The sequence below is a fragment of the Sesamum indicum genome, linkage group LG8 (assembly GCF_026168435.1).
Source record: "Sesamum indicum cultivar Baizhima isolate 11 linkage group LG8, ASM2616843v1, whole genome shotgun sequence".
In the NCBI taxonomy this organism is placed as follows: domain Eukaryota; kingdom Viridiplantae; phylum Streptophyta; class Magnoliopsida; order Lamiales; family Pedaliaceae; genus Sesamum; species Sesamum indicum.
In genome coordinates this window covers 21826421-21837869 of record NC_142664.1, presented here as the reverse complement: position 1 = coordinate 21837869, position 11449 = coordinate 21826421, and the positions used below count along the sequence as shown (strand labels likewise).

The 11449-nt window shown below is 35.2% G+C and overlaps 1 protein-coding gene across 2 annotated transcripts; it reads right to left on the bottom strand.

The window, feature by feature from the left end:
- Nucleotides 1-210: 210 nt before the first annotated feature.
- Nucleotides 211-9865, bottom strand: LOC105168379 (uncharacterized). Of its 2 annotated transcripts, none has more exons than XM_088883809.1 (6): nucleotides 8849-9865; nucleotides 8592-8700; nucleotides 8081-8201; nucleotides 7242-7973; nucleotides 3392-5240; nucleotides 211-993 (listed from the first exon to the last, which is right to left on the bottom strand). In XM_088883809.1, exons 1-6 carry the CDS (start codon nucleotides 9042-9044, stop codon nucleotides 578-580), a joined length of 3423 nt encoding a protein of 1140 aa, XP_088739935.1. In that variant the 5' UTR covers nucleotides 9045-9865; the 3' UTR covers nucleotides 211-577. The 2 variants fall into 2 exon arrangements, with proteins under 2 accessions (XP_088739935.1, XP_088739936.1); XM_088883810.1 differs by lacking the exon at nucleotides 8849-9865 and adding an exon at nucleotides 8285-8368.
- Between the last annotated feature and the right edge of the window lie 1584 nt (nucleotides 9866-11449).

Below are 11449 nucleotides of genomic sequence, written 5' to 3'. Positions count from 1 at the left end.
TAACAGTCAAAAACTAAAATAATTTATTTAAATATATATGTAATTACACAAAAAAAATATAAACAATATTGATGTTTGTAATGAGAATTGGAATAGAGAATTGAAACCCTCTGCTCCTATCAACAGGCTAAAGAATGGAATTCAAAGTCGCATGTCATCACACGTTTCTTATACTCCGCGAAAGGGGAAAAAATACCATCACAAGAACAATAATAATAATAATACAAGTAATTCCAAATGCATCTGCCACAACAATTACAATAATGAGAAGAAGAATCATTATCTGAATGCATTTTTCCTGTAGCATCAGAAACAAAAAATTTCACCACTTGCTCTTTTTATCAAAATGAGAATAACAACAAAGACTAACAAGAATATGGCAGAGAGGAGAAGCCAAGCAACCCTCAAATTGCCTCTCTTCTATCATCAGCCTAATATGAATTACAAATTTACAAGGGATTGTCTCTAAAATCATATATATATATATATTTCTTACAAAACAAATCTGGACCAACAAAAACAAACACACATTACCGTCTCCCGCCTGAACCACCGTAAATTCCAGGGGTTCGGAAGGCTACATGATTATGCAGTTACACTTGGATTCCAGCTTCGGAGGATTCACGGTATCAACCTTAGTAGGGGACCTGACGATGCGAGGAGTGGATTTCTCGTTGGTTTCAGCGGTGACGGGAGGAGGTTTGGTATCAGGTTCCTGTCTTCTTTGTCGAGCTTTTTGGGATTTGGAGTAACGTTTTCCCAGAGTTCTTGAACGAATGTCTCTTCTGTCAGGATTGGATTTGCCGGCAAATGTCATTGTTGGTCGTAAAACTTCCACCGGTGGGTTCTCTTTATCTATTGCGATATTTGCCGCTTCATATGCCAGGTTGTGGACAATGGAGCTGCAGAAGAGGATTGCGTCTGTTGCTTCTTCAAGAGTTAAGCTTCTCGACTTTGTTCCACCCACATCTTCTAACATGATGGTAGGTTCTTCTGAGGTTAGAAATAAAAGTTAAAGATCCCAAGATTTGGACAGGAAGATAAAACATAAAGTTAACAGCAATTTTTCATATATCTTTTGCCATAAAATTTTACTTGAAGTACAAGAAAATGATAAAAGAACGCTAAATTTGCATGCAGAATGCCTTCAAGCAACACGCTGGCTCATTGCTCAACTTATTCATCAAAGTGATGTACAGCATGAATTGTGAAAATTCACTAATACTGAAGCTGCATGGCAAGGTAACATGGCATGGAAGGAGGAAAAAGTGAAGAAAAGGAGATGCATGTAAAACAAAAATAAGAAACTGATGACATAACAAGTGAAAGCAAACATAGTTCAAAATTTTGCCTTTACAAAACCAGACTGGTAAGGAATATCAAAAGATACCTATTATTCTCCGTATTTACATGTATTCTTCATATATCCCATAATACTCCATGCCAATACAATGATAGTATTGTAGATAATATCCGGTAATATTGGAATAGCTCGAACATCATTCACATAATGGAGTCTATGCCATTTTCTAGAGACTTTGCTTTGTAATAAGACTTATGGATATATTTCCGTATATTGAATACATATTTGTTGATAAAATTATTCGCTGACTCTATTCTAAGTTTGACGATAAATTATGCTTGATTCTTTTAACAATTAGTGCAATAAAAGTGTGGATATAACATTAACATACTCTGGGAATACGTCTAACTACACCCTTACTGTTCAGAAAATTGCAGTAAAAACCTTTGACATCAAAGACGTCTTACAGATAATCCTTAGGCCATTAGTTGTTGACGGTCTTAGATGACATTATCAAGTATTATCATAAGGGGGTGTTTTAATACTTAAACCTAATCTTTGATGTGTTGTAGTGTATCACACAATGAAATTTAAGATAATTTTAAAATTTTTACAATCTTAACTGAAATTCTTGTTACTCAATTAACCTTTAAATAATTCTAGTTATTTTCTAATCATAATCGACTTTTGGCTTACTGCAAGCACCAATACAAAACGTAAAGTACCTTTAAAGCAAAATTTTCCGCATAGATGAAATCCATATTTCAATTTTAACCCTTAAATTTTCACCACTGTCCCCTTACCTGGCCGAAGTCACCTTTATGTTTCTTATTCACTTAGGGGTTGGTAACTTCGACTTATTTCTCTTCAAGTATTTTACTTTTGAAGCCGTTCTATATGCATATGTTGGCATATAAATTACTAATATAATTAGATAAATGACCAAGGTCAGACAGAAAATTGTTACATTTTTAATTAAGCAAGATTATATTTTAAATTGATTCAAACTAGTTAAATTCATAATGAAGAAATATATTCTAATTGAAATAATATATATATTAAATTTAATTAGAGTTTTAAATAATTTTTATGAAACCTAAATATAGATATATATGTATATGTGTTATACATTCTTCCAGAGATGTTTCACTTATGTGAGTTAAGGACCAAGAAATTACTAGATGAAGTTTTTTATTCCTTCATGGTCATTCTCTGTCAAAAATTATGTTTCAGTTTGATGAATTTCATATCATATGAGAATTACATTTAATGATTCCACCAATAATTTTGTAATGGAAAATGATAAACTAAGCATCAGGGACTAAATCAATGACTATGAAATCTTTATACTAATCATAACAAGACATAAAATGCTCAAACTAACACATTTCACATGCACCCTTCTACTATAACAAACTAACACAAGCTCCTACTATATATACACACATTACAAAACAAAGGCAGCGCAAAAATATTACTTTACAGATTCCGTTAACAGTAACTTTTCCCTAAAGTTCATTAATGACAAGGGGTCTAACCGTAACTAGACCTAACCTCAAGAGAATGATGTAATTTATCCTAAAAGTTTTTACAATACACTGATAAGTAGTATTTTGTGTTATTACCACTGATCATATAGTCTGAATTAAATTTGTAGAATTTTTCAAGTATCCTACAATGGGTTTGTTTAATATCGCTCAATAATTTTTCACAAACGCTACAATAGATGTGAAACAACACCTACCAATACAACCGCAACCTTTAACCATGCGGAAAAATAGTTTTGTAGACAGCACATATACAGTAAGACAAAATGAGCAGCCAAAAATAGAAAAACAATTTAATCACAATTATGTGAAAATATTTGTAGAGATTCACAGCCTTTATTAGCATCTCTAGTCCTCATGACCATACAAAATTAGAAGGAAGGCCAGATTGAGAAGGCCTTGCTCTATTCTGTTGATTTTGAATACTAATATGACATTAGTAATCTTGCAGTTAACAATTAAAGCAGTTATGCCGTTGAAAATTTGCTAACATAAACTTTAAAACCAGAATATTCAAAATTTAGAATGTATGAGCACATACCACGGACACCATTTGCAGGAATAGAGTTAGCTGTTATTATAGCATCGTCGGACGCCACTGAAACAGAAGGCTCCTGTAATTCATTCATGCAGCTCTTTGAATTTGTAGAATATACATCAGATTGCGAGTCAGCAGACATGACATCCGCATCCTCAATTTCCATTTCTGAAATAGCACCCAAAGAGCTGGAAACAGGAATTTCTGCAACATCCACCCCATCGAGGCATGAATTTTGCATGGCATCTTCCTTTTGAGTAGAAGTCTCTAAATGTGCAGCTGATGTTTCTCCATTCATTGAATTACTGGAATTCTTTGTGAAGTTGTCTCCATTCTCATCTGATGCTGGCTCTTCAGACATCAAATTTGGCATCACTGAAGTATCTTCTGTGCAGGAATTTGTCAAATGGCTTGATGGTTCTGTGGCAGTTTTAAAAGTAACATTGCTTTCTACATCAGTGCATGTACTTTCTGCTTCTGTCCATTCAGAAGCCAGTAATTGCTCAAAAGCACCTGCACATGTCACCACCTGGACTTGGTTATCCTTGTTGGCAGCTACAATCTCAAAACTATCTTCGAGACAACTTGGTATTACACTTGGGGCCTGGGGTACATGACTTGAAGCACCAGACAAAGACGAGATGGACCGCTTGTGCTTTGCAGGTGTTTCATATCTGTAGTTTTCCATATCAGATTTTCCGCCACTTGATTGCCGATGAATATGAGTCTCCATCTGCCTAGAAGATCCCAGGTCAACAGAAGATGATACAGATGTACTAGTATGCCCAATGGAGCTTCTCATGCTATTTACACTGTCCCTCACATAGGACAAATCATCATAACTAATGTTACTTGCTGTAAAACTCCTGCTTTGAACAATGTGTCCTCTGTCGCTGCTTGATCTCTTCAGTAGCAATGATATACCTGTTCCTTCTGAAACATCAACCTTTGAATTTGAACAGATTCCAGACTGCCGTGATTCCTTATGGCCTCTTTCACCATCCACAGAGTGATTATTGTCTTGCTGGGTGGCATGAGTTAGATCCCCTTCCTCAATAAGCAAAATTGCAAGATCCTTGCTTGGTTCACTAAGTTGATCCTGGTTGGAAATGTTGTCAAGATGGTCCGTCCCTGTTTCACCAGAACAGGTAGCTTCTAATGATTGTGGAACCGAGGCAGACTTGTCCAAGATCTCGGACGTGCCATACTCTAGAATCTGACCTGTAGTGTTCTTATCAACCATCAGTGTTTTCTCTGGAGTTATTAAAGTTGAATTTACTTCCAAACTCTTACACTCCCGACAAAGCCATAGTTCTCCTTCCATTAATAATTCGCTTGAATGAAACCTGCGATTGCATTTAGAGCATACTTCCATACCTGGAGTGTCATCAACATCCGAAGAACCATCTTTTCTATCCAAAACTACATCAGCAGAAGCCAGAACTATGCCCAGTTCACGTGGGCTGCTACTCTCATCAAAGCCTAACTGAGAAATAACTAGAGATGGGTTCTCATTTTCCCGATGCTGACAACTTGTTGATTCCTCAATTATCCGGTCCTCAACAGCTCCGTTTGCAGCATCACCTTGATCCATGACAAATACTTCATCATCCATAGTTGGACATTGGCCCTTCACAAAGTCACTGGTCACATCCTCCTGGTTTTGCTCACTTTCTTCAGGCTCAATTGCTCCGCTTGTTCCTTGATCAGAACTGGCATTACTGCTAGTTGTTATAGAAGAATTTCTTGATGTCAGTGGACGATGAGGTGCATTCGTTTTTCCTGCATAGAATGTTGAACTGGGGACACTGGATAATAGGGGTCTGAACATATCCTGAGGACCCTTCCTCTCCTGTACATGAATACATTAAAAAGAAGAGACTTTATGAATAATATGGTCAAATCACTCAGAAAAGGTGCAGAAATAAGTCATGCTGCAGGCAAAAGCAGCAATCACATCATATCTGGCAAGTTAGACCACCTATTAACACAAAGATGCTGCACTTCTGTCATCAATTTGTTTTTTTCCACAAATCCATGAAATAGTAGTTTATCCAGTCCAGATGGTTACATTTAAAGACTAATATCAACAGCATAGAAAAGGATGTGGACAGTTGCGCTCATCCAATCCTGGTTAAGAGTACTGCTCATATATTGGTAGAAGATGTGAGTCTAAATTCTTCGTGAACAAAATCACAAGTCTTAATTTTTTTTCTCTCTCAGCACTCATTTAAAAAGGTGGGTGCTATCTATAACTACCAAAAGTCTTGGTTCAATCTAATTTATGAAATATGCAAAGTACATCAGAATTTTATATTTACCGAAAACATGATACTATCAGATTTGAAACCATTTACATTTAGTATAATGAAGGCAACAAGCAGTTTCCACTCTTATCCTGTTCCTTCAGCAGCTCAAACCTCAGTTACATTCAGGATTTGTACAATTGAAAATCATAACAATGATGGGCATAGAAATGATTTGTTAAATGGCTTAACACAAAAGTTTTACCAAGTAAAACGAATTATACTGAGGCATCTAGACAATTTATCCTCGGAATCTGAAGAATAAACATCCAAGAACATCAAAATGTAAAGGAGTGTTTATGTTGTGTGTTCCATCACCAGCTTGGCACTATACAGGAGGTCACCATCAGAATTTCAATTCTGAGGGGACAATTGCACTCAAAAACTATATATGCTCAAACGTAAGAGCGCAATAATGCACAAGAAACCCAACAAAACAGTAGCTAATCTTATCCTAAAACTAATCAGGCGATATGTTAATTATTGTAATAAGAGGAAAGGGGTGGGAAAACTACCTATTCCATTTACTATTTTCCAACAACTGATCAAGCTTGATAGGTAAAACTTTATTTACTTAAATCACAAGTCAAGTCCCCCTCTGAGGAATGACAATCGCATTCACTTCTAACAAAGACTAAGGGCTCGTTCTATGTAATATCACCTAGCAAAATTTAGATCATCATCAGCAATTAATACTACTTTCTGATAATGAATGCATTCATATATTTCCATACTAACAGTACAATCACCATATATGAGGAGAGTATATGTGTGGATAGCCTTGACTTTTGAGGTAAGGGCAAGACTTTCAGATAGATACAGGGAGAAATCAGTATTGTCCTTTTGGTATCAGCATAGCAATAAGGCGCCATCTTAGAAGCAATCTCCACGGATCATGAAACAAATAAGTACATAATCCATCTAAACCTTTTGTAGAAGACTGAATAGTTTTGAAGGTTTCTTGCAATTTTTAATTTGACTAAATCTGATATTATTCATTTTAATTGCATTTATGTAATTCATCATTATCATAATCATGCAAGATTTAACTAATTCACCTTTATTAATATGATGCAAGATTTAACTTAAAGAAAAATTTATGGTGAGATTAACTAAGAGGAAAGAAAAAAGAAACAACAATCTCCTATCAAGTGGTTAGTTTTTTTTCCTCAATTATTTAGACATGAAACAAGATTTAACCATAAAAAACTAGACCAAATCAATCAATCCAACAGATTTTGAGATTATATTTTTGCAATTATTTAGATATTAGCTTTTATGGCTTCTTGCATTTATTGACCACAGTATATCCATTTGATAGAGTTAATCAAAAGGCAAATATGTAATTTAGTATTACACATTTCACATTAGGGAAAGAAAAAGTCTGACAATTTTCCAACTAATAGATGCGGTAGACTATTTAACATAGTAAACCTACATGTTCAAACTTGAAAGGAGATGAACAATAACAAAAGCTAGAATAAGAGGCCACCAATATTATATCTATCAAGAAACCAACAGTATAATGAATACAAGAAGATGCCTACCATTTGTCGAAGTGCCAAGTCAAAGGATCTTTTGGGAGCAGAACTCGACAAAACTTTAGTTGGTTTCTTGGAAAAGCCCGTAGCTCTATTATTTGGGAAAGCACCTAAGCTTCTTGGAACCGAGCGGCCTGAGCTGCTGATAGGATTGGATTGTAGCGAGTCCACATCATCATCACCTGATGATGCAACTGAACCTTTGCTGTAGGAACTGAATTGGTCCCTCTCATGACTATGAGAAGAACTGACACTTCTAGAAGCAGTTGGAGACATGGATTGTCTGCCCGATCTCGATCCATTTCTGGATGCTGGTGAGGACCCTCTCACGTAGGATGCTGGCCTATCAGCCAGTGAGGTACGGAGATTAGGAGGTGCCTCTAAGGAAAAGCCAGGGATGTTAGATTGCCATGCTCTGATTTTTGGTGAAGCAGAGTTGCCCCGACTTGTCTTGACGGGTGAGGTACCTCTCACTCTTGATGGGGCAGTAGCACTAGTTGAACCCGTGCTCATCCTCCTAGGTGTTGGTGTACCAGACCTTGGAGCAGGTGTTGGTTTACTTGGTGGTGGAGACAGCCTCCTCGACGGAGAAGATTGGCGCAAAGTAGGAGGTGGACTTGAATGAATGGCAGAGAACGGTCTGGTTCTTGACTGCAATGTGCTATTACTGGACCGTGGAGATGGGCTAAGGCGATGGGGACTAGCACTACCCCTTGCCGTCCTATAACCCTTTTCCATCTGAAGTTGAACACAAGATCAAAAACATTTGCCCCAACATTAGCAAATAAGGACAAGGACAGTGAATAATATCTAACTTACAGCTTCTTGTAGATTTAAGATCTTACTGTGGATGATCTCGAGATTGATACAGGTTGACTCCTGGGCCTGCCCCTAGGTGCAAGACTAACTGGTGGTGCCACATCATCCAAAGAAGGAAAAAGAGGAGTCTCCGGAGGAGTTATCAACCTATAATTAAGGCTACATATATTACTGAAGAACACAAAAGAAAATATGAACTTTGGCAAAAATTAGAAACCACACAGCAATACCTATTTCACATTTAAACCTGCAACAGACCTATTAGTAAGTGTTTCTTCATTTTGTTCCCAATTCAGCGGTGTTAGCATTTCCAACTTTTTGCAGGGAATCATCAGATTAAGGAGTCAAACAAAAGACATAAGCCATTTTATACAAAAACCTAACTAATTCCTGAAAAGCACATTAGTCAGAAGTGTTTCCTGTTCTTCACTGAGACATACAACAATAACACATATTTGAAATACACGAAAATTTTTAAAACAAAAGAAAGACGACATAAATTAAGGACAGATACGTGAGGAGAGAAGAACAACAGACCAGTCATAGTCATTTTTATCTCCTTCCGCATTGAGCAGGTCGCTACTCTCTCCCCGAGCAGGAATGGAGATCCCAAGCTTGTAATCAGAGAAGTATTTTAATTTTGTAGCTGTCAATGCCATAAATGACGGATAACGACATTTGTCAGTACGACTACGTAAAGGAAAAAATATAATACATGCACCACATGCTTCAATAATGCCAAAAACAATGTCTAGGGCAAATCTGAAAGTAGATTATGGAGGGTAAGAATTTACAGAAAACGTCATCGAAGTCGTCATTTGACTTAAGCAAGAAATTGTCCCTTTCTTTGTTCTGCACCTCGTTGAACAGAGCAAGATCATCATCCTTTTCTCGTAACAGTACCCCGCTCTCAAGACTTCGCCCTCTCTTGTGATTCTCTGCCCTCAGCTCCCTCCCAGGGGAAATTCTCATTGCAGGTGATGGAGGCATATCTGAGAACTCCCACAACTGAATTCACCCAACAAATTCTAATCAAATCCCCTCAAAAATCCAAATTTAGAACTGCACATCATGAAAATCACAAATATCGGTCCATTTGCTTTTTTCTTCAGACATTAACCAACCCTCCTCCTCCTCCACCGCTCTCAAGAATCAAAACCCACTTCACATTTCCACTAAGAACAGAAAAAATGCGCTCTGTTTAAACATTCTGCACCCATATCATGATACAAAGGGCGGGCTCAAATTACAATCAAATCCTCTTCCACCGCCCAAAACCCATCTGAAATCACACCTTAACCCACCAAAATCCTCTTAAAATTCCAAACCCCAATTAAAACCCACTTCCACAACGAGATGCCAAGGCCAAAGCAGCCAGAATTCACACACCACAACTCACGGAAAACAAAACCCCTTTATCTGCAGTACAAAATTCAGCAGCTCCAAAGTGTAAAACAAGCTCAACCACACACTTAACTTGTCATTTCCACTTACCCCTCCAAAGCACAAAGCTTCACTGCAAAACCCTCAAAGGCTCTGAAGTTATGAACACTGAAGTTGTGCGGATCTGCAGGGTGGTTGAGTAGATCAAGCGAAATTCAAGATCAGGCACAAGAAAAGAAAAAATCACAAACAATGCAAACATAAATGGAAGAAAACCCTAGAATTAAAGGCAAAGAAAAAGGAAAAGATTGAAGAAAGGGTGCAATTATGGTTCACGTGAGAGGTGGATTGTGAAGTGAGAAAGCGAAATGTGCAGGAGGCAACACCACCACCACCAGCACAGCACCACAGTGAAACAAAATGAAAAACAAAGGAAGGAAGAAAAACTATTTTCTTTCCCCCTTTTTTTTATTTTCTCATAATATAATGATAAAAATAACAAATTATTCATTTGTTTGTATAATTTTTAATTCAAAAAATTCTAAATTTTTAAATTTTAATTTTAAACTATATTTTTTAATTTATTATTTAAATTTTTTAATATGAATTTATTTAAAATTATTTATTCAAATCTTTCTGGATCAATTCAAATATAGTCTTAACAAACGTCTATTGTTCTTTTCTTTTTCATTCTTTTTTTTTATAAAATTTTCATTTTTTCCTTTTTTTAAGTGGAAAAAAAATATTTAATACAGATGTATAGCTTATTTATACGATTTATTAAAGGTGAAATCTTATAATAATTATTTTTTGTTGTCATAATATTGATTGATTGATTCAAATACCCTCTAACTAATTTATTTTTTTCCACGAATAATCATATTAATAACCAATTTATTATGTTAATAATTTTCTATTCATGCAGATATAATTTTGACCTACTTCAATTTACCAATTGTAATTAGTCATTCATTTTATTACATATAATTAATTAATGTAATAAAATTTTAAATTGTGCACACTTATTAAATATACTTCGACTGCTAATAGTCAAATTAAAATATTATATGTAATGAATGCCCTGACACGTATATATACACGCGTCGGATACATATATATATATATAAATATTAGTACATAGAAATTATTTGGTTTGATATAAATTTATATTTATGGGAATTCATGTTTTGGATATATATAAATAGCAAATAGGGTTAGAAATTGATGAGATTATTGTTTGAGATGATAATGCAATAATTTATACTGTTTTTGGAAAATTCATGTGGATCTTTGCAATTATTCTCTTCAATGTTTTGGAAAATTCTTGTTGAACCATAACATATGTTACAATGATAGAGAATTAAATGCAAATCTTTCTAAGATTTGTTTCCAATTATGGTTTGAATTTTTACTCAAATTTCCTCTCTACTCCAAAATATTATTTTTTATAATTAAATATATATTGAAAATAAAATTTAAGAAAAATAATAAGATTAGCAGATATTTTAATTAAAAATGACTAGTTGTTAAATATATTGTCATCTTGGCTGAAAGTATTTGTAGTAAGGTAGCTATCATCAATAAATTCGTTATCTTGTTGTAGTTAATATAAATTTATAATTTTGTTATTGAACTAAACGCGCGTTATTATCACAACATAAAGCTCGTGGATTTTGACGTATTCTTTTGTTATCAATTAAAATTTGCGCAGTAAATAATACGCGAGGTCCTGAAATGGGTATATTACGAAGCCACTTAATAACAACAACAAATTCGTTAGTCACCGACAAAAAAGAAAAACAACAACCAGCAAACGAACAAAATAACGGAGAAACAATAATGTTAGTTGGATTGGGTTCTCAGTAGAGAAACCAAATAATTCGCAGAGGTTAAAGCACCACAGATCGCGCAGTCTCTTAATATATAAAAGATAAAGATGATTTCTATAAAGAGGGTTTCCTGTCTTGTGGACGTTAAAATAATTTGAGAAGATCAATACCTGAAATTTGATA

Excerpts from the sequence above, each read along its gene's own strand:
- LOC105168379 (XM_088883809.1), bottom strand. The coding sequence starts at position 9,044 with ATGCCTCCATCACCTGCAATGAGAATTTCCCCTGGGAGGGAGCTGAGG. Across the intron at positions 5,241-7,241 it reads ACTTGGCACTTCGACAAATG|GAGAGGAAGGGTCCTCAGGA; the intron begins GTAGGCATCTTC and ends ATTCATGTACAG. Across the intron at positions 994-3,391 it reads TCCTGCAAATGGTGTCCGTG|AAGAACCTACCATCATGTTA; the intron begins GTATGTGCTCAT and ends TTCTAACCTCAG.